Source organism: Terrapene carolina, unplaced genomic scaffold, assembly GCF_002925995.2.
Source record: "Terrapene carolina triunguis isolate 2854851 unplaced genomic scaffold, T_m_triunguis-2.0 Scaffold69, whole genome shotgun sequence".
NCBI lineage: Eukaryota > Metazoa > Chordata > Testudines > Emydidae > Terrapene > Terrapene triunguis.
In genome coordinates this window covers 62,534,040-62,556,328 of record NW_020664420.1, presented here as the reverse complement: position 1 = coordinate 62,556,328, position 22,289 = coordinate 62,534,040, and the positions used below count along the sequence as shown (strand labels likewise).

The following is a 22,289-nucleotide window of genomic DNA, read 5'->3' as shown; positions in this document are numbered from 1 at the left end:
GTAGGGCCTCAAACACAAGAGGCATCTCCTCTTGGGGACTGGTCCTCTTGGTAGTCTTACCTGTGAGAAGGTTCTGCTAGCAGTGTACCAAAAAAGGTCTTATTGCTTAGATTAAGTTTTTGTCATGGGTATTTTTAGTCAAAGTCACAGACAGGTTGCAGGCAAAAATTCACGAAGCCCACAACCTGTCTTTGACTTCTACTAAGAATACCCAGCAGGGGCTGACTGCTGGCTGCTGCTTTAGTCCCGCGACACTCCTCCTGTGGCATTGACCCAGCCCTGGGGACCACTGCTCCTGCTCTGCTGGCCCCAGCAGCTGCTGACCCGGTGGCTGATGCTCCTGGGTGGGGGCTGACAACCTGCTGCTGAGGCAGGATGAAGCTGAAGATGTCACGGAGGTCCGTTGAAGTCACGGAATCCATGACCTCTGTGACAAAATCGGATCCTTAATTATTTCATTTGCAGAACAGCCAAATAGCCCCCTTAAAGTCATCCCATTGCTGGGTGTTCTGAAGCAAGCAAAGAGTTTGTTTACATTAGAAAAAGTGTTCAAGATTAGATCAGGGTTAGTTACAAGATCATAGCAAGCCCCAACCTAGGCTCAACCACTTTTCTTATTCTAGCTGTAACACAAAAGAGATCAGGACTGAAGGAAGTGGAGATGTGGATGCATGCCCCTCAGTAATTTGCAGGGATACAAGAAGATGCAGCAGGGGTTGTAGCGAATGGGCAAGGGAACAAAGGTCAGCACTCTACCATTGTTCATAAGGGAAGCATCAGTTTTCACCAACTATTCCCCTTTTTTTAATTAAATGTTTTATTGGTTAAAGTAAAGCATAAAGGAATAACCACAATCAAATAAGACGACAAAGGTAACAAAGCCATATTCACTCACACTGGACAATAATTTATATTTATTCACTGTTTAGGTTTTAAGTAAAGATATTGTCCAATGTATAACATATGTAAATTGGCTTGATTCTGAATTATATAAACGTAAGATAAATATTCACAAATAAAGTTATGCTAAATAAAGTATTCATACTTAAAGTTTTGACAAATGCATTAATTTTTAAAGATTGCTACTTTATACCTTTCCTGTCCTTCACAAAAGCCATAAAAAAAACTTTAAGAACTTTACAAAATTAATATCTTTCTCTACCAATAGTTGCATGGTCAAAATACTATTATTGGCTCTTTATTTTCATTATGTAATTAAAGCAAACCTTCTGTTCCAATTGCATCCTGCCTGTTAATGTTATGCCCCTTATTTATATCTGATATGAGACAACATATCCATTACATTGGATAAATGTAAAGTAATGCACATTGGAAAAAATAAACCCCAACAATACATACAATATGTTGGGGGCTAATTTAGCTACAACTAATCAGGAAAGAGATCTTGTAGTCATCGTGGATAGTTCTCTGAAGACATCCACGCAGTGTGCAGCAGCAGTCAAAAAAGCAAACAGGATGTTAGGAATCATTAAGAAAGGGATAGAGAATAAGACGGAGAACATCTTATTGCCCTTACAGAAATCCATGGTACGCCCACATCTTGAATACTGCGTACAGATGTGGTCTCCTCATCTCAAAAAAGATATACTGGCATTAGAAAAGGTTCAGAGAAGGGCAACTAAAATGATTAGGGGTTTGGAACGGGTCCCATATGAGGAGAGATTAAAGAGGCTAGAACTTTTCAGACTGGAAAAGAGGAGACTAAGCGGGGATATGATAGAAGTATATAAAATCATGAGTGGTGTGAAGAAAGTGAATAAGGAAAAGTTATTTACTTGTTCCCATAATAAGAACAACTAGGGACCACCAAATGAAATTAATGGGCAGCAGGTTTAAAACAAATAAAAGGAAGTAGTTCTTCACACAGCCAACTAGTGGAACTCCTTGCCTGAGGAGGTTGTGAAGGCTAGGACTATAACAGGGTTTAAAAGAGAACTAGATAAATTCATGGAGGTTAAGTCCATTAATGGCTATTAGCCAGGATGGGTAAGGAAGGGTGTCCCTAGCCTCTGTTTGTCAGAAGGTGGAGATGGATGGCAGGAGAGAGTTCACTTGATTACTACGTGTTAGGTTCGCTCCCTCTGGAGCACCTGGCATTGGCCACTGTTGGTAGACAGGATACTGGGCTAGATGGACCTTTGGTCCATCCCAGTATGGCCATTCTTATGTTATGTTCTTATGTTATGTTAATAATTAAATAAAGTAATTTCATCTCAAAGAGGAAAACAAAACAATGCATTTAATAAATTAATTTTTTCTAGAACTTGCATTAAAACTGTCTTAATGCTAAAATTTAAAGACAGCTCAAAGTTAATATGCTGGAATACATCTCAACAGTGTTCAGAAACAGAGCAAGAATGAACTGGATAATTTACTTGGCATCCCTCCCACTCCCTATTCACCTGACCCCTCCAATCCCTCACTTCCCCATCCATCCCCATTTATACCCCTCCCCATTAACCCCCCTCACTACACTCCAACCTCCCTCTCCTCATTTCCACCTACTCTTCTTCCTCTAATCACCTACCCTTCCCAGCAACCACTGCATGTATAATTTATTGTCTTTTCAAAAATAGTTTCGGTGACTTCTGAATATTCTGCTGTACTCAGATTACATTTCCCCAAAATAAAAATGCTCCATATTGGAGCAACATGCCTCCTTTTTTTTTTTTTTTTTAATTATTTCAAAATTCTGCTCTGGGTTAGTTTTGAACTCTCAGTGATTATGGGGAACATAGATTCATTGGCTAGAACATTTCCTTGGAGCCACACAGGTCCTGTGAATCTTAGGTGCCTTACAAAACTGGGCTTTCCAGCTCTCTGCATATGTGCAGTATAATCCATTAGATGGCTCAAGCCTTAGTAATGCTTGCTGGAACACCTAGCTGGAGAAGCAAACTATATGTAAATTTGATTTCCCCCAAAAGGTTAATAGATGTCATGCACTTTGTTGGGGTAACCCTCAACCATTGGAGAACCTGGTACAATCTCAGCCCTGGTTTATATCTATCTGTGTCCAAAAATTGGTTACCAGAATAAGTGAACCTGTTTTTTTCTGGGAGCTGTATTTCAGGAACCTTTTGTTCAAGTAGCCCCAAATTTAGTTCACTGACCCAAACCACGTACTCCTCTGAGTTACACAATTTCAGGACAATCCGATTAGTCAAAGATTTTAGAACATTTTGAACAGTAGCACTATAAATAGAAAGCTGGTCTTAATCTTAACTATATTTGTCGAACTAGGAAGTACAGTCCTGCTAGGAAGTACAGTCGCGAAAAAAAGGCAGTAATCATTAATACACACCAGAATAAGAGAGAATATAAAAAACCAGAAGATGGTTCTAAAAACAGTTTTGAACTTGTTTTTATTTTCTTAATGAAAACTTTCTGGAAAGTAATTAGACTTGATCGATACACCTCTTTAAAGATATTGTAAGAGGATTTTTGTCGGAATCTAAAACTACATAAGACCCCCTAAGCATCTAATAACCCCTAAAATGTTTATACAGAAATATTCCAAAACAAAAAGGTTACATCAAAAGCTTTTATGTACTCAGGAACACTCTTTTGATACCTTCATATTAGATGCCTCAGTTTCCAGTTTTGTAAGATGATTTGAGTTGTCCTCTAGTTCTTGTCGAAGGTTTGAGTTCTCCATCTTTAGCGCCTCAACTTGCTTTAACAACTGATCATATGAAGCTGCAGCCATCCTGGGCTACCCCTGAACCTAAAAAACACAATAGAATATTTTTAGTGTTTCAGAAAAAAAGCATTGTGAACTTTGAGGCAATGCTACCTCTCTTCCCCAGTTTCTAAAGTTTAATATGAACATTTATAAAATTACTAAATTTACAATCAGTATGACAAATTCAAGGAAGAACGAAAGACTTACAAGTTGTTAGAAGTTTTATATTTGCTAAACTTAAAAATACATAAATAAATTGATCAGGAAATATGTATTTTGATATATGATGCAATATCCATTACTGTGGCTGCTGTACAAGAAGTTAAACACAAACAAGAAGGAGAGACTAGTATGGGAGAATGTCTGTGTCTTAGTTTTGTGAGGACAAAAAGTAAAGTAAGTGAGAGTAAAAAATGCTCTAGGTTTTAAGGAGACTTAATGACATCAGGGAAGGCTGCACATTACATACGAGGAGTTGACAAGTAATTGGCAATTACCTAGATATTTATATCATGCTCATCGCTGTGTAATGTAAGCAACAAGAGGAAAGATGTGGCCATGGTGGTATGAAAGCCATTAGGATAATATTCTTCGCTCTTTGTATATGACCTGAGTAAAGACTTATTAACAGCTCTTTTTTAGAATAATCAATAAGCATTTATAAACCGTTCCTGAAAGACGATCACCTACAAATCCTATGAAGCCACTGAGATTTGTGGGTGACCAGCACCTCTCAAGATCAGGCTTAGACAGTTATGGAGACTGTGGGGCAAAGGATAACAGACAAACATTCAAGAGACTTCAAACAAAACATCTTAAAACAGTAGCAAATGTAGCAGTCAGATTTTGCAACTGCAGCAGACTGTACTTCTAGAGACCTGCAATATATTTCCAACGCTATGTGTGATCTGATTGCATAGCAGCAGAAATAGCTGATTATTCTTACAATTAAGCTATTACACATAGAAAATAGGGAGGGGGAGAGCAGGAAAGTTAAGAAATGACAAAATAAAGGGTTGATTACATTATTAGTAACACTTATCAACAAAAGCTGTAATTGAAAAATTACAAATTAACAATACCACTAGCAAATCTACATGGATTCGTCAGTAATCTTCATTTGTGGGAAATTAATATTTGTGATTCCAGCCCCAGATAGCACCACTGCCATTCACCTATCCAAATGCACATGTTTTTCTGCCATTTTGTAATAATTATATTGCAAAACCTCAAGCAAATTGTGTCCTATGATGACTTTAATAGTTAACACACGGTAAGAATTGTGCAACAAACATTCAGTAGTATGAAGTAATGTAAATAGGTTGGTCAAGTTTGATATTTTCACAATGAGAATTAATCTCTTAATCATCTTCCATTCAGCAGAGAAACAGCAGGCTTAACATTTCATATATGCACACATCATCTTATCACTTTGCCAACCTTACAGAAAGAATTTCCTATCTGAATATGGCATAAGACATTAAACCTACAACTCAAAAGAGAAATATAGAAGGCTTAGAAGTTGGTATATTCATCTTCTAGTCATGACTGTGCTACTTTGGGAATTTCCTTAAATCTAAAATTTCAGATTTAAAAACTTGTCTTGAATACACTGCATACAGGTACAGTCTGCAAACTATTCAGTACCTTCAGAACTGTACCCAATACCACCTAAAAAACTAATTTGCTGTAATTTTCCAGTATACACTTTGAAAAGTCTCCCTAAGCCATCTAAGTTTAGCTCACTTGACAAAAAGAAAGCCCACACTGATGATCAGAGGAATAGGAAGAAAAGTACATAGATGCTATCTGATAAACCCTTTTTCCCTCTGATTTTAGGAAGCAAACTTTCACATCCTAATCATCTCACCTCATTGAAGAAGCTGGGCTAAGAAGGGGATGAATCATTTGAGAAATTTACTGCAGTGAGAGGGTGCAAGAGTGTCCCGGAAAAATCCCAACTACTAAATTTCTTCCATGACGTGGTCACATTAGGCATGAGGCTCCATTTTGGAGAAATTAAGGCACTCTAAAATCATTAGTTCTACTTAATGGATTCTGTGTTGATAAAAAGTTAATTCTACCTAAAAAGCAGAGTGCTGGTAAGTAGATTGCTTGATCATCATATGTTATGTTACGTGAACATATAAATATTTATATAAAACTGTGCACACACTCTCCCGTTTTACATTCTTTGTTTTACACATTCATTTATTTGTTAACTACCTGCCTACCTAAGAAATAAAACTAATAACTGCAGTATTTCAAAATATATTACAGTGAGCAATCCTGCACTATTCCTGCACTGGACTAGGTCTATGGGCTTTTCCATCTCTAATTTCTACAAACAGTATTTTATCAGTCCTTAAGGCTTGTAATGACAACACCATATCAGTGTTCATTTCAGGTTATACGATTACACCAGGTGGCAAGTTTAATTGATCATTTGTTGGACCTTTGAAATGTCGGGAAGATAGACACCTCACTTTGCTATCTGTTTATGAAAGAACTGCATTTTAAATTTAATCAACAGGTGGTGGTATTATGAGTATTGAGCATCTGCATCAATTTTTTATTTATTTATTTTATAAATTAGGTTGGTCAGTGGTTGGAGGGAGAGGGAGAGTAATGAATATGAAATCAAAGGTCAGACTCTGTCAGTCTTGCTCATGGTCTTTACTCAAGCATGTAGTCTCCTTGAAGTCATGGGACTAGTCGCATAAAAGAGTTATAAGATCCCTAGAATTCAATGGAGAAAAATGGGAGATGAGAGGATCTGAACAGAGTAGAAGAATGCTAAGTGGATAACCCTGATTAAGAGATTCTTAAATAAAAAATGAGCTCAGTTTGTTTGTTTTTTACAGGAGGTTGGGTGTTAAAATCAGTAAAGTTCTAATAATGAAAGCCTTTTAAAAAGGCAATGTACCTTTTCTGATATTTATCACAAAGGAAGAAAAAAAATAGAAGATTGTTCCATATACCAAAACTCAGTGAAATCTGAAACAGGCTGTAAATTGGGTAGATTAAATGCAACTCGAATTGGTTATATGTTTTAATATAATCAGTCCCAAATCCAGTAAACAATATTAGCCTTTAATGTGTCTTTAGACATTATATACTGTGGGGTCACTTTTTCAAATGGAAAGGGGAAAACTTCCACCCCTAAAACACAGTAATAAAAACTGGTTTATTTTTTTCTTTCAGAAAGTCCCTCAACAGTAGGACTAGGTACTGAATGCTCTCAAATAACCAAGTTAAGAGGGGCATGCAGCACATGGTTAATTTGAAGCTTGCTTTTCCTCACTCTGCTCTCAAATTAATTCATCTGAGCCAGCAAGCCTCAGAGCTGAATTTTAAAATTGACTTCAGCTGTCCAATTTTGTTTAATTGCCTCAAATTGTTGCTATTAACCAGAAAGGCAATATAAAAATTAAAGAGTGGGTTCTCAAAAAACTTAAGATTCATTGAAAGCTGAGGGTTTTGTGGAAGTGTGTAATTTTCATGGGGGGGGGAGGGAGAGAAGAAATGCATTTCGATAAGGTCTAAACATTCTGTTTTGACATTTTGGAACAGAACACTATAATGTAAAATACATTTCTAAATGAAAAATTGACACTTAATTTAAAAAAAATTCAAAAACAGAACAAAAACATTTTGACAGACATGAAAACACTTTATAAAACACTTTCACAGGATATTTTGAAAAATGTTGGTTTTGTTCTTTTCTGGAATTATTTTTTTTTTAAACTTGTAGAATTTCCCATGAAACAGAAAATCTGGTTCTCACTCAATTCTACTATTCACATTTTTTCAGTTTTCAAATTTCTCCATTTTAGACACACACTGATATTTATTAGCTTGCTCTTATATTTCTGTAAAATCTCGGAGAAAACCTTGTGTGAAGAAACTCTCATACCAGTCCATATATTGTAGGTATATCCAGGGGAGATATGGAGCCACTAAAATACTGGACATAATAGATATACCCTTTTTCCTCAGCAAGGTGGAAATAATTCCTTAAAACAAACCTAAGAAAAAGAAGAGTCCCTTAGTCTAGAAACCATCATCCTTAATTCGGAATTCATTTACGGGGAAAAAGTGGATAAAACTATAGGGACTTTCCAAGCATTAAACATAGGATCAAATTTTCAAAAAATGCATCAAGATCAGTCTGTCTTGCAAACTAAAGTCACCTAAAAGTGAGGGCAGAAATATGGTGAAGGCACAATTCTTCCCTACATGATCACTTCCTGTTCACTAAAAAATAAAATGACATTTATAGAAACCCTATACAGTGACCTATTAAGTGAGAGAGATCCTCTTCTCCTGAGGAGCAGGCTGAGCCAGATGATGCCTGGCCCAACATAGTTTGAATGTCAGATTTGGCTTTAATTCTTATCATAATTCAAAATACTTTACAAATGAGCATGAATATTAAATAGGGCCCTACCAAATTCACAGCCATGAAAAACTTGTCAAGGACTGTGAAATCGGTTTCCCTCCCCTCCCCCGTAAAATCTTGTCTTTTCTGTGCTTTTACCCTATACTATACAGATTTCACAGGGAAGACCAACATTTCTCAAATCGGAGGTCCTGACCCAAAGGGGGGGGGTCACAAGGTTATTTTAGGGGGTTGCAGTATTGCCACCCTTACTTCTGCGCTGCCTTCAGAGCTGGGCAGCTGCTGCTGACTGAGGGCCCAGCTCTGCAAGCAGCAGCACAGAAATAAGGGTGGCAATACCATACCATGCCATCCTTACTTCTGTGCTGCTGCTGGCGTCAGCTCTGCTTTCAGCTGTCGATCTCCAGCTGCCCAGCTCTGAAGGCAGCGCCACTGCCAGCAGCAGTGCAGGAGTAAGGGTAGCAGCACTGCAACCCCTCCTACAACAAACCTTTCGACTCCCCCACACACAGCTCCTTTTTGGGTCAGGATCCCTACAATTACACCACCGTGAAGTTTCAGATTTAAATACCTGAAATAATAACATTTACGATTTTTAAAATCCCATGATCGTGAAATTGACCAAAATGGACCGTGAATTTAGTAGGACCCTATAAATAAAGCTTAGATTTAGCACAGCAGAAGTGTTAACTAAGATGCATCAACTACATATTAATCCTATGTAAATAACACACATTTGCTTTTACATCATAAAAGAAATTAGAATATATGTAGATATTTTACATTGACTTTTTATTGTATTCTCCATACAAGAGTTTAAGAAAGCCCAACTGTTAAATACACCATAAAAAGCTGTGTTGTCATTACTGTGTTCTTGAAAGTCTTCATCAGCCCTCATTGGGAGAAGCAGGAAGGGTAGAGAAAGAGTGGCACACTGGGAAGGAATATCCTCTGCTTACTATCATGCTATGATTTCTAGGCATTTTTAATTGGCTGCAGAGGAAATGAACCGGATATCAACTTTGTGAGATGACATTTAGGTAAAGGATGTGAGAATCTACTGCTGGCAGGTTAGAATTACTTAATGAGTAATTAATCTGAGTAGTTTACAATAAGCAAAATGATTCAGTGCAAGACTGATTGTTTTGTTTTTTAGTAAAGATTATAGGACAATAATTTAAAAAATTCTAGTGTGCTTTAAAATTCAATGGTAAGGTGTTCCCAGCCAATCCAACTTTTTGTGTAAAATGACATTTTCATACAGTCTCCATTTTTGTCTCTCTCAAATCATTCCTAAAAACTCACTCTCTTTAGCATTTTATACAAAATTGAATGTCCATATTTCAAATTTTAATACAACACACCCACCAAAAATACATATTCTAACTTGAGGCCAATGCATAACCACTGTAACCTGTGCCTTTCTTCAGTTTTATATCTTGTCTGTAATCTATCATAGAGACCACAATCCTGCAGGTGTTTATAATGTTTTGTTGTGATTATTTGTTAATCAGAAAAAATACACACAAAAATACAGAGTACATGTTTTTACAGAACCCTTTTAAACAAAATTTGCAACATTCTAAAAACTAAGTTTTACATACATTCCAGGCCCTCATTATTTCCAAATTTAGGCATTTAAAAATGTCAAGCACTCTAATAATGTTAAATTGCTATGTGCAGAGCAGAACTACCAGAAGTTACTGGAATATTTCAAATTTTCATGAGCTTTAATTTAGAAAGGGAAGCAACATTAGCGGAACAGCTGTGAGATACTGCACAGGTTTCTCAATTTAGTATAAAGTCAAAGAAATGCTTATTGGTTCAGAGATAATTAAAAATATCAAATTGAAATTAAGCAATTTTTGGTAAAGATTTTTATTAAGAAAGCCTAGGTCAACCATAAATAAGAAAATTATTATTGCAGACCGTTTAAAACTAAATACATTACAATCCAAATCTATAATCCATAGAGTCCTTCAAGGCACTCGTCTCAGCCTTCGAATACTAAAGAGCTGAAATCACCTGGCATTGGCCACTGTCGGTAGACAGGATACTGGGCTGGATGGCCCTTTGGTCTGACCCAGTATGGCCCTTTGGTCTGACCCAGTATGGCCATTCTTATGTTCTTATATGAAATGGAAAAATGTATTTACCACTTTCTCCTCTCTGATCTATATGCAGTTTAGTAGTACTCCTGGATTACTCATTGACACTAAGCTCTCACATAGCAGCACCCATGAGTAATGCTTTCTATCACCTCTGGTTGGCAGGGAAACTATTCCAATCTGGCGGATGATGACCTGGCCTCAGTAATACACAGCTTTGTCACCTCCCATCTAATCACAGCAATTCAATATTCCTGGGCATGCAGCCATCAGCCTTTAGGAAATTGCAACTAGTACAGAAAAACAGGAGAGCATCTCTTCAGTAACATAGGCTACAGTGAGCCTATCAAACTTGTCCTACATATTCTCTACTCTGGCTTCCCAGAGAACAGTCAAGCTCAAGATCTTGATCCCCATTGTCAAGGTGCTCAATGGCCCAAGATACCTAAAAAGCTCATCTAAATCTCAGATGAAACCGTGGTTCACAAAACTGCTCCTCAAGCACAACAGAACTGTATACCACAAAGGTAAAAACTCGTATTGTAGACATCAGAGCCTTCCTGGGGACTGGTCCAGACTTTGGAATGAACTCTCACAGGAACTATCACAGATCTCCCACCATCCATTCCAGGTGCAAGCTTTTTTGATGTCGATATTGATAATACAATACCTAGCAGTGTGTCCCTATTAAAAAAAATTACACTACATCCATCCACTCCACGTGGGAGAAATTGTGTGAGAAAGAAAGTACCACATGTGACAGATGTTAGTCGTGTCACATAATGCACTCTGGAACACTCCCAGATACTACGGTGATGAGGACAGTATACGACCCAGAATGAAAAGAACAGATAGTAGATAATGTTTTCACCCCTCAGCTCACAGAGAGCCTATCTCCATGCATCTTTTTCACCAATGAACTCCTGTTCCAGCTTCCTCTAGTTGAGTATCTAAGTCTTTTAATCATATTTTCAGTAACATTTTCTCTAATACCATTTCAACCATCTCTTCCTTTACCACGTGCTCCAGAAACGGGTATTCTCCTTGAACCCAAATTAATCTCCTTCCATCACATCAACAATTTCTGCAAGAACTACTTTAACCTCCATAATATCTATTCATGATGCAGTGGATAGGGCACTGGATTGGGAGCCAGACCTAAATTTTATTGTTGGCTCTGGCGCTGACCTGACGCGTGATCTCAATCATTTCATCTTTCTCTCGGTTTTTCAGTCTGTAAAACAGGTATAATGATACTTATCTCCCTTTGTTAAACACTTTGGGATCTATGGATGAAGCACTAAGAACATGTTATTACTATTCTCAATCTGCTCACTATTATTCATGCCTTCATTCTCTCTACTTTAGATCAGCAGATTTTCCTCCCAACTCTTCTCTTGCCTTTGCTAGCTACTTTTAGATTCTACTCCCAAGTCATTTTGTAACCACATTATTCCCTTATGCTGTATCTGTGTAGAATTAATAAAACAGTACAGGGTGATTTTATATGAAAGATAGTATACAAACTAAACAATGATTAGCACTGCATCTCTCTTTCCATCAAACTGTCTCATTTCCTTAATATTTAGTCATCTCTCTGGAAATTCTCCATTTTACTGCAGAATTCTCCTAGCAACATAAAACCACTACAGTGTTCCTTCTGACAGTCTGCTTCCATGCAGAATGACCACTTTGCATAATTCAGACAGCTAAACAAAGGTCTTCAAAAGTCAGATTTTTTTTGTCCAGCACTAATCTGAAGATTCTTCAGCAGCACTGCTTTAGATGTATACAGCGTTAGATCTGAATAAGGACTTCTACAATTGTCAATGTAGAATAGTAAAAGAATGGTCAAGGAACTCAGAGGGTTTTTAGATTGAAACCCTAATAGAGAGAGACAAAAATAATTGACTTCTATGAAATCTTATGAGTCTGCATTAGTCAATTCTTTTTTTGTTGGAAATCAAGTAACAAGTTCAATATATTGTAATCTGAATAGGTTCTACTTACGCAGGCCAGTCATGACAGTCTGGGATATACCCACAGCTCTGAATTTTGGCTTCAAAAAAATATTTCTTTAAACATCTTTAGTGATTTATCAGCCTAAACAACTACTTTTGTTACCAATGGCTTCAAATTTTTGAATGTAACATGTTGAGAATACATAACTCTTGGCCTAGTCAGAATCCAGAGGCAACAAAAAGTTATAGAATGTTAAATTAAAAATCTAAACAACTTGTTTATTCTAAAATATGAAATTTCATATACTGACATTATAGGTGGAGTAGTAATGATACCTATAGTTAAGGCTGGCCAACACTTTCCATTGTAACCTTTTGTTTTCAGTTGCTTATAACTTTGATGAACTAACTATTCAGGTTGAAATTTTTCTTATTTGGGTTGAATTTTGAGAAAGTTTGAACTACAACTGTACAGCTATTTCTGAGAACAAGATTAGTACAAGATAGGTTTTCTAAATTAAAGAAACTTGTACAGTTCTAAATCCTCTAAGATTTGGAGTAGAAAACATAAATTTGACAGATATTCCTGAACAGGGCCGGCTCTAGGTTTTTTGCCGCCCCTAGCAAAAAAACAAAAAACAAAACAAAAAAAAAAAAAACCTCCGAGAGCGGAACAGCCGAAGGCAAAAAAAAACAAAAAACACACACCTCTGAGAGCGCCCGGAATGCCGCCCCAAGCACGTGCTTGGTTTGCTGGTGCCTAGAGCCAGTACTGTTGCTGAGGTCACAGCAGTGCCTTTCACTGTCCCCCAGAAAATCTGACCAGATTGTAAAGCAAACAACTTGTTAAAGGCTCTTTTAATTTTAATTTCAAATGCACAGCCCATTCTCCCAGGCTATGTTAAGCCTTCTGTTTCCTCTATATATATGATAAGCATGAGCTAGATTTCCAGAAGGGACATAGGCAAAACAGATCAAGCCACCTTCTCTTCCTCTGCCATCCATCAAAACACTCTACAGTCATAGAATCATAGAATATCAGGGTTGGAAGGGACCTCGGGAGGTCATCTAGTCCAACCCCCTGCTCAAAGCAGGACCAATTCCCAACTAAATCATCCCAGCCAGGCTTTGTCAAGCCTGACCTTAAAAACCTCTAAGGAAGGAGATTCCACCATCTCCCTAGGTAATCCATTCCAGTGCTTCACCATCCTCCTAGTGAAAAAGTTTTTCCTAATATCCAACCTAAACCTCCCCCACTGCAACTTGAGACCATTACTCCTTGTTCTGTCATCTGCTACCACTGAGAACAGTCTAGATCCATCCTCTTTGGAACCCCCTTTCAGGTAGCTGAAAGCAGCTATCAAATCCCCCCTCATTTCTCTCTTCTGCAGACTAAATAATCCCAGTTCCCTCAGCCTCACCTCATAAATCATGTGCTCCAGGCCCCTAATCATTTACAGTCCAAGGGAAGGATCACTGGATTAGGAGTCAGAAGACTATCCATCTAGTTCTAGTCTCATCTCTTTCACAGACTAGCATTATCAAAGAGGCAAGCAAGTATTCCTTAATCTCACATATGAAATAACGGATGATTTCAAGTGTTGTACAAGGTAACTTTTGGCAGAACCGGGATTTGAACTCAGGCCTCTAGTATGGTGGACCCAAGCCTCAATCACTTAGCTACATTGCCTCTCAAACTGGATATGCCAAAATCATGCAGCTTCACTAAGATGTCTGTAAAATGGGACTAGTACTCCATGCCTAGTAGAGGAAATGGGATCTGATAAAGTGTCAGGTGATGGAATTGCTTTGTTTTTTCTGTTTTCTTTTATTAAAAACTATTACAATACAAACTAAAGCCTCTTTAAATGTCATATGAATTGAAAGAAAGTAATTACATGATCCCATGCAACTTCTTGCATGGGATATGTGCAATATAATATATACAATATTGTATATAGGTACACAAGCACAGAGTATGGTCGAATCTACCTTAATAAGGGAGTTAAAATCTGTAACCATTTTTCACATGAATGAAGAATATGGTAATGGGGATCAGTGCTCTCTCTATATAGGACCACGTATTTAAAAAAAATAATCTATTAGACTACCTTCCTAGAAGTTTAAAAATTAAGTATTGTCCCTATATGGTCCTTTTCTCTTTAGCACATAACCTTCTTTACATTTTTTCCAATGGTGCTAAAAGAATATAACTGATTTTGTTTAGTGTGTTCATTGGACAGCCCTGAGAGTAGTATTTGTTCAATTAAGACTATTAGGAAAAATATTTTACATCAGTGATGCTACTACTACAGAAAGTCTTCAAAAAGCAGTAAGATTTGAACATTTACTAAAACAGAAATTTGTATAACACATCCTTTTAACTATTTTAAAGTTTATACTAAGTAACTGGTTTGATGGTATGCATTACTAACAAGTACAAGCACTAAACTTTATCTTTGAAAAAATATTGTTCTCAAATGTAGAGCCTGTAAAAAGTCCCTTACTGTAAATAAAAATAAGATGTCAGGTTTCCTTCATGATCAAATTACCACATGGGAGAGAAAAGTGTGTTTCTTTATATCATATTGCCAACATGCACCAGTCCTGACCTGGAGGGACCACCTCTAGAGGTAAGAAGATTATTCAGTTTTCAAAGACCAGGAAAACTCAAGGCTTTTAAAACTGACACATAGAATCTCACATTTTTCCCCAGTTACCACGTGAGAAAAATTCTAGGTAACGTCTGGGGTGATCAATGCTCATGAGAAGATGAGATTTTATTTATAATACAATCTGTCTGCTCCAAATCTTATCTCCTAATTATGTAACTTGGTAGAAAATCTCTTTAAAAATAAAAATGAATAAAGTCCTGCTTAACATCTCAGTGTACTGATAATCTACAAGTTTCTGTTTTCTGATACAATAGCAAATGAGAATTAGGAATCAAAATTCAAAATTTGTTTCCCTAGGCAGGTACATTTGTAGGCCATTTATTTTTTTGTGAACACACACCACAGGGGTATTTTTCCTCATTCACTCACTCCTGTCTTCTTTATGTAGCTTATGTCATGTCCACTTAACCATTTCCATGCAAATGACTCTCCTGTGTCTTCCTTTCCTTTTCTTTGCACACCACAAGCTAGTTTCACTCTGCGAATGTGTGTTGCACAACAGATCAGACCTCATGTTGGAGAGTTATGTAAGCAGTGAGAGGTGGCACAGAAGGAACAGAAAAGGTAAAGACACAAATAGGATTTGGAATAATATCACGAGTTGTAAATTAATTTTAAAAAATTCTTTCTATGAAAGAAAAAAGGCCAACAGGAGGAACGAACAAAACACAAGAGACCAAAAGGAAGAGAGATTGCTACTACGTAAATATTTGTATCATGGTAGTGACAAAAGATATGCACCACTGTAGAAGGGTCTTGAGGAAGGATTTGAAGAAAGAGAACATAGCTAATTTAATTATTGTTTTTGGAGGTGTTTTGTAAGTAAGCAGTGTATGGAGGAAGGCACAAAGATGCATCTCAGAGATGTAAAGCAGCAAGTAGATGAGGGCACCAGTTCAGAAAGTTAGACTGGGGAGCAACTTGATAAGATACAATAACAAATAGAGAGGGCCAGAAACGCAAGAAAACAAGGCAAGAAAACACATTTTGAATTTGATGTGGTGGGAAAAAGGGGGAGCCAATGGAGGGATTCAATTATCAGAACGATGCACTAAGATGATGACCTTGGCAGCAGGAGGGCTGCGATGCAGGTATCAAGGAAACTAAAGAGGCAGTGGTTGTAATACTAAAGACAGGATAGAATAGGGCTGATGAAAGAGTTTCAGATGAGTGTACTGAGAGACTAGGCTGGAATTTAGTGACGTGGAGGAAGCAGCAGCAGCAAGACAGGGATACTGCCTAGATTTAGGGGACAATATAGCAAGATGTAAAAATGGACACCCAGATTGTGAATTTAAGTGACAGCGAGGAGAGTGACGTAGTCAACAGTGACAGAAAAATGAGACAGTCGGGAGGGCTTGGGAAAAAAACAATTCAGTTTTGTCCACATTACACTTACGGTGAGACAACAGGAGAGATCAAAAACATGGCCTGAGATGCAGGATTTGAGAGAGATAGCCAGGCAAAAGTGGAGAGGTAGATTTTAGAGTCATCTGCATAAAGGTACTAGTTGAAACCATGCAAGTGAATGAGACCATTAACAGGAAGGGTTGAGAGAGAAAAGGAGGAGATCTAGGATAGAGCACTGTGGGATTGCCCACAGAAAGTGGAACTTGACACTGAGGGAATATTCAAAGAGGTAAGAGATCTAAAAGGTCAGTTATGAAAGCCAAGGAAAGACAGGATAGCAAGAAGGATCAGCAGTTTCAAAAGCAACAAAAAGGTAAAGAAGGATGACAGTGAAGTATGGGTTCTTACATCTGGCTAGTAAGAACTCAGAGACCTACATGCAAGCAATTTCACTAGAACAGAAAGTGTAGAAGCCAGATTAGATGAGATGAGATCCATGATGAAGTTGGAGAAACTTGAGGCAGCTTTTACAAAAAGTACATCTGATGAGCCTAAAGATGAAGGAAGGAGATAAGTCAGTATTTGAAAAAGCAGGGAACTGCACAACAGTTTATTGAGAATGGAAGGACTATGGTATGCTTGTATTGTGATTGGTGTTGGCTAAAGAAGAATGAAAAAAACTCATATGGGAAGTAAGAAAGAGAATAAGGGGAAAGGCAAGGGAAGCTGGAAGAGGATGGAGTCACCAGGGCAGGTGGCAGGTATACAGGAGAGCAGGAATCAGTGACAGAAGAGGAAAAGTGAGAGCCGAGGGTAGAGGAAGGTAAAGGGGGGGTGGGGGGAAAAGAGAAAAAGAATGGGGAAAAGCAATTGTACTGGCCTAAGATGTATAGCACCGTATTCACAGCATTTTATTTCTGTTTAAGATTGTCCCCAATTCTGTTAATTTGGAGATTGAGAGGTTAAACAGGAGAGGATAGTAGAATATTCATAGGATTAATGTCAAATTGCTCTTTGCTGATGGACATGTAAACATTTAAATATCTGCTTATTAAAATTATTTCCATGCTCTTCGTTTTCCCCTTGCATTTCAGGTCATGGCTACATTTTGGAACACTACATTTCAAAGGTCGAATATATATTAAGTACCCATGAAGTAATATTAAACTGTCAAATACAACTTTCATATTAAAAGCAGTAAGAAGGGAAGACACTTGGATGTAAAATTACTGAATAATTGGGATTTCCTTTAAGACATTTTCTTTTAGATTTTTTAAATTAAGAGTTTAATAGTTTATTATAAATTTTAAGCTGCGTTTGTTCCGAGAAGTAAGAAAACATTTATCATCTGGTAAACACACAAGAAGGGGCAGGGAAATTGCTATGTGCATAGTCAGTGTTAAGACACCAAAAAGTTTGTTTTAACCTAAAAAGTTGATTTTGGTATTTAAAGTTTGCGATAGAAAGAATTTTCACTGGGACACAATACTCCATTTTTCTCTCAAAGTAGCTTCACATAGAAAAAGAGTGATATGTTTGCTAAGTGCTTACTTAGCCCTCATCAACACAGTATCTATCGGGAGTGCCTCAAAAATATTTAAAAATAAAACAAACACAGGACAGGAGAAGTATTTTGATAGCTTTTTGTTTGGCTGGTTACGCATGTAGGACTTGCCAAAGTCCAAAAAAAAAAAAAAAAAAAAGTTTTACATTTATAGCTTGATCCTGTAAGCTGCTCAGTCCGTCCTGAAAAATTACTGGACGCCCTTAACACTCACTGGATTCAGGCACTTTGATTTTAAGGTAGTGCATATTTCCTGCAGGGGTAACTCCCATATTCTAGGTCCAATCCCTGTAAAAATTCTGTCTTCTCAACTCACAAGCCTCCTCCTATTGTTCAACGATTTCATTGCTCTGGTGAAAAATGCTGTCATAGCTATGGAGGAAGATATAACTGCTCAAGAAGCTAAGGCTAATACCATGGAGGGCTTTGAATATCAGGACATGAACCTTGAACTAGACTTCTTTGAGAAGTCTAACAATGGACTTCATTGGGCTTTGGATCAGGGCCTGGGTAGCCAGTCAGAAAGCAATACACCAAGGGTACGTCTACACTTACCGGAGGGTCCGGCGGCAGGCAATCGATGTTCTGGGATCAATTTATCGCGTCTGGTTTAGACGCGATAAATCGATCCCGGAAGTGCTCGCCGTCGACGCCGGTACTCCAGCTCGGCGAGAGGAGTACGCGGCATTGACGGGGGAGCCTTCCTGCCGCGTCTGGACCCGCGGTAAGTTCGGACTAAGGTACTTCGAATTCAGCTACGTTATTAACGTAGCTGAATTTGCGTACCTTAGCCCGAAGTAGGGGGGTAGTGTGGACCAGGCACAAGTGATCTATTAATAGGAAGCCGGGCTGATACAAAGATGTGTTGATGCAGTCCATACTAGCTGATGCTTTTTAATTGCATGTTGCTTCTTTCCTAGATAAAACAGACTGCAATAATCAAGCTCAAAGTTCATGCATGCATAGATTAGTATGGCCTCTTCAGCAGAGAGGCAAGTACTTCCCTCTTCCTATCTGCTTCACCTCAGCCTTGTCTGGGTTCAGATTTAGCCAGCTGCTCTTTATCCAGTGTGACAGACCCAGACCAGTGGGGTACAGGAGTCTGGTAGAGGGCAAATATACTGGTCACTGGATGAGTAGTTTTCTGTTCTCTGAGTGACCAGAGCAGGGGCTGCACTAGAGTAATCAGGAACCTGCTAGAACCAGTTAAGGCAGGCAGGCTAATTAGGACACCTGGAGCCAATTAAGAAGAAGCTGCTAGAATCAATTAAGGCAGGCTAATCAGGGCACCTGGGTTTTAAAAAGGAGCTCACTTCAGTTTGTGGTGTGAGTGTGAGGAGCTGGGAGCAAGAGGTGCAAGGAGCTGAGAGTGAGAGGGTGTGCTGCTGGAGGGCTGAGGTGCACAAGTGTGATCAGACACCAGGAGGAAGGTCCTGTGGTGAGAATAAGGAAGGTGTTTGGAGGAGGCCATGGGGAAGTAGCCCAGGGAGATGTAGCTGGCATGCAGCTGTTACAGGAGGCACTATAGACAGCTGCAGTCCACAGGGCCCTGGGCTGGAACCCGGAGTAGAGGGCGGGCCCGGGTTCCCCCCAAACCACCCAATTGACCTGGACTATGGGTTCTTCCAGAGGGGAAGGTCTCTAGGCTGTTCCCCAACCCACATGGTGAATCTCTGAGACAAGAAAATCCGCCAATAAGCGCAGGACCCACCAAGATACAGGAGGAACTTTGTCACACCAGGTACTGATTTCAACTGGAAGCTAGAAGACAGTGCTCTGTTTATATCTAATGCAAAGGATATGTATGGCTGGCACTTCACACTGTTTATCTCACCATCTGTCTCATTATGGAGAGGAGTCTGAACCTTAGTTGCAGAGTCCTCTGAGGACTATGCCTGTCATGACCCTCTGGGTTTAGTGCGAGAAGACATATCTGAGCCATTTCAGGGTATATCAGTTTATCCCTGAAGACTACTGGAAGCAGAACAGGAATATATGACTATCAATGGTATCAAATGACAAAATAGTTCTGTAAGGTGAATAGAGATACTTCCATTGTATGTGGACGGGAGGTGGTCATTCACCAAAGCAACGAGCGCTGTGTTTGTCCTGTGCCTTGACCTGAAGGCTGAGAGAAGAATCCAGGATAATGGCAGCCAACAGGTGGCATTGGAGAGTTTGTCAATTAGCTTGCTTAAGTTTTTTGTTGTTGTTTTTTTTTTTGGTTAAACACTGGGCAGGAACTCATGCAAGGTCTCTAACATCAAGCGGCGCTTTTTTAAGATTTGGATTATTGGATTGTGGAGAGGGGCAGATTTCCCATATCAAAAGAGGTGCTGACAATCTCATTACTGGGTGGGGGGTCCTTTGTGTTCCCTACTTTATTTTTTTTTTTTTTAAAACCACATAGGAAGGCATGGGTCAGAGTTAGAGGTAGCAGCCCTGACTGCCATCAGCTTCTTTGACTACTACTTGTGAATGGACCAAATCCTTGGAAAGAGAGCACTATGTTTCTGATCTCAATCTTGGTCCCCCTACTCCATTCTTGGTAAACCATAAAATGAGATGACAATTCCTAACAGCAAGGGCTGCTACGTTTGAGGTTTGAGTGGACAAGGTACGGAATCAGCTTATAGTCCAAAAAATTTTTGCAGGATACTGGTACTGCCCACATCAAGGGCAGTACGGATGGAGATTTAGTCTTAACTCTGAATTCCCTTGCTTGTTGTGGATAGGGGAATCGTATTTTAAAATCGGTCCTGGTCTTAGAAGAAGAAAGCACTGTTCTGATTCTTACAAAATATCACCTATAGATCCTGAAAATAATCATATTACTAGCAAAAAGTAAAGTGGGAAAATTAAAAGTCATGAATTTGAACAAGTTATATATAAGCATGTTAACTTCAGCTTTCATTAGCAGCCCAGGAAAAAAATATTCTTTGCTTTAGAATTTTGGATTGGGAAGTTCCCTGGCTTGTTAGTCCCACTGCATTCAGTCCTTGAAAATAAGAAAATCTGCCCTTAGATGAGTCTACATTTAACACAAAGTAGTTCAGACATCATATGAATCAAACTGTACTGGACCAAGGGTGATTCACAAATATGAACATTCATTCTTAATCATCATTTTGGCTAAATTACTCATGGCTCATTAGCCTTCTCTAGGTATGCCTTATTTTTTATTTCTTGTAAACTTTTATTTATCTGACTTCTGAAAAATGATTATTATTTAAAAGTCTTAGGCATTAATACCTATAAAAGGCTCATTCGTAACTGAAAACATCAATTTCAGTCACAAACATTTTAAAAAAATGGACAATATAAAAACTTTTTATTTTAAAATATCAAGTATTATTAAGAGTTAGAACTTCATCACCCTTAATCTTTTTTCACACTATGGTGATCCATTAGTATCATCTTCAGCCAACACTTAAAGAGAATGGGAAACCATTAGTCTTCGAGGAAGTATGTTAGCATCTATTCATACACACCACTATGAATCTTAAAAAAATACAACCAGCTGGAAGTCTGAGTCTTTTTTAGCATGACAAGGTAGCGAGGTAATATCTTTTACTGGACCGACTTCCGTTGGTGAAAGAGACATGCTTTTGAGCTTACCCAGAGCTCATCTTCAGTCTTTTACACACTATTAATCTCCCAGTTTCCTACGAGCATGACCTACTTAAACTATACCACCAAGGATGAAGAAGTTTAGTTTTCACTAAATTCATGAAAAAGTAATCAAGTTGATTAAAATAATACAGTTGAGTTGATAGAATATTTAACAGAAATATAAACCCCACAATAAGTAGTCGTAGACCAAAGGGGTCAATTAGATCTATTTATTTCCCAGACTACATGAAGTTACACCATGAGTTATGAATCATGCTTTTTGACTATAAACATAAAGGTTTGCCTTGAATTTACACTTGTCCTATGAGGTTGTTCACAAAATGCATCCTTTTAGAAATATGATTCCCAAACATGGTCCATCACTCCATGCAGAGAATCATTATTTGTGGAATTGGGGCCTAAATTTAGTAACTGTCTTTTACTCATGATGCTATTAGAAACTGTCCCACTGTTAGAAATGTAAACTACTTAGCCAGGTGTACAAAACAGCTCTTGTATGGTTTAAAAAAATAATTCAAGCAAGAAACATCCCCATAGTGTTGTGTATCTCAGGGGAAAAAATGAAAGTGCCTTTGAATCATTAGCATTACCAGTATCTTGAGATAGATTAAGCAACTAAAATTCACATTCAGTTTTGTACAAAAAACACCTTCGGTAGGCGTTTAACTTCTGATCCCAATTACACTACCGTTTTATAAATCCTCAGGTCTTGTTTTATCATATTAACTCAACTAAAATATATCCCATTATCAGATAGGAAGCCTGAGATCTATACTCAAGCTAATTTACAGTGTGTAGAAAATTAAGGTTTATAGTTTTTTTCAGATAGGGGTTCATTAAGCTAAAAAGCTTTCTATCGGTCCCCATTACTATTATGCTTTCATTCTGTG

The 22,289-nt window shown here is 38.1% G+C and overlaps 1 protein-coding gene across 1 annotated transcript in view; it reads right to left on the bottom strand.

The window, feature by feature from the left end:
- Window positions 1–3,744, bottom strand: part of APC (APC regulator of WNT signaling pathway) — a 127,693-nt gene extending 123,949 nt beyond the window's left edge. The window contains exon 1 of the mRNA XM_026649200.1: window positions 3,596–3,744. Within this exon, the coding sequence (XP_026504985.1) occupies window positions 3,596–3,730 (135 nt within the window). The 5' untranslated portion in view covers window positions 3,731–3,744. The remainder of the gene's footprint in view (window positions 1–3,595) is intronic.
- Between the last annotated feature and the right edge of the window lie 18,545 nt (window positions 3,745–22,289).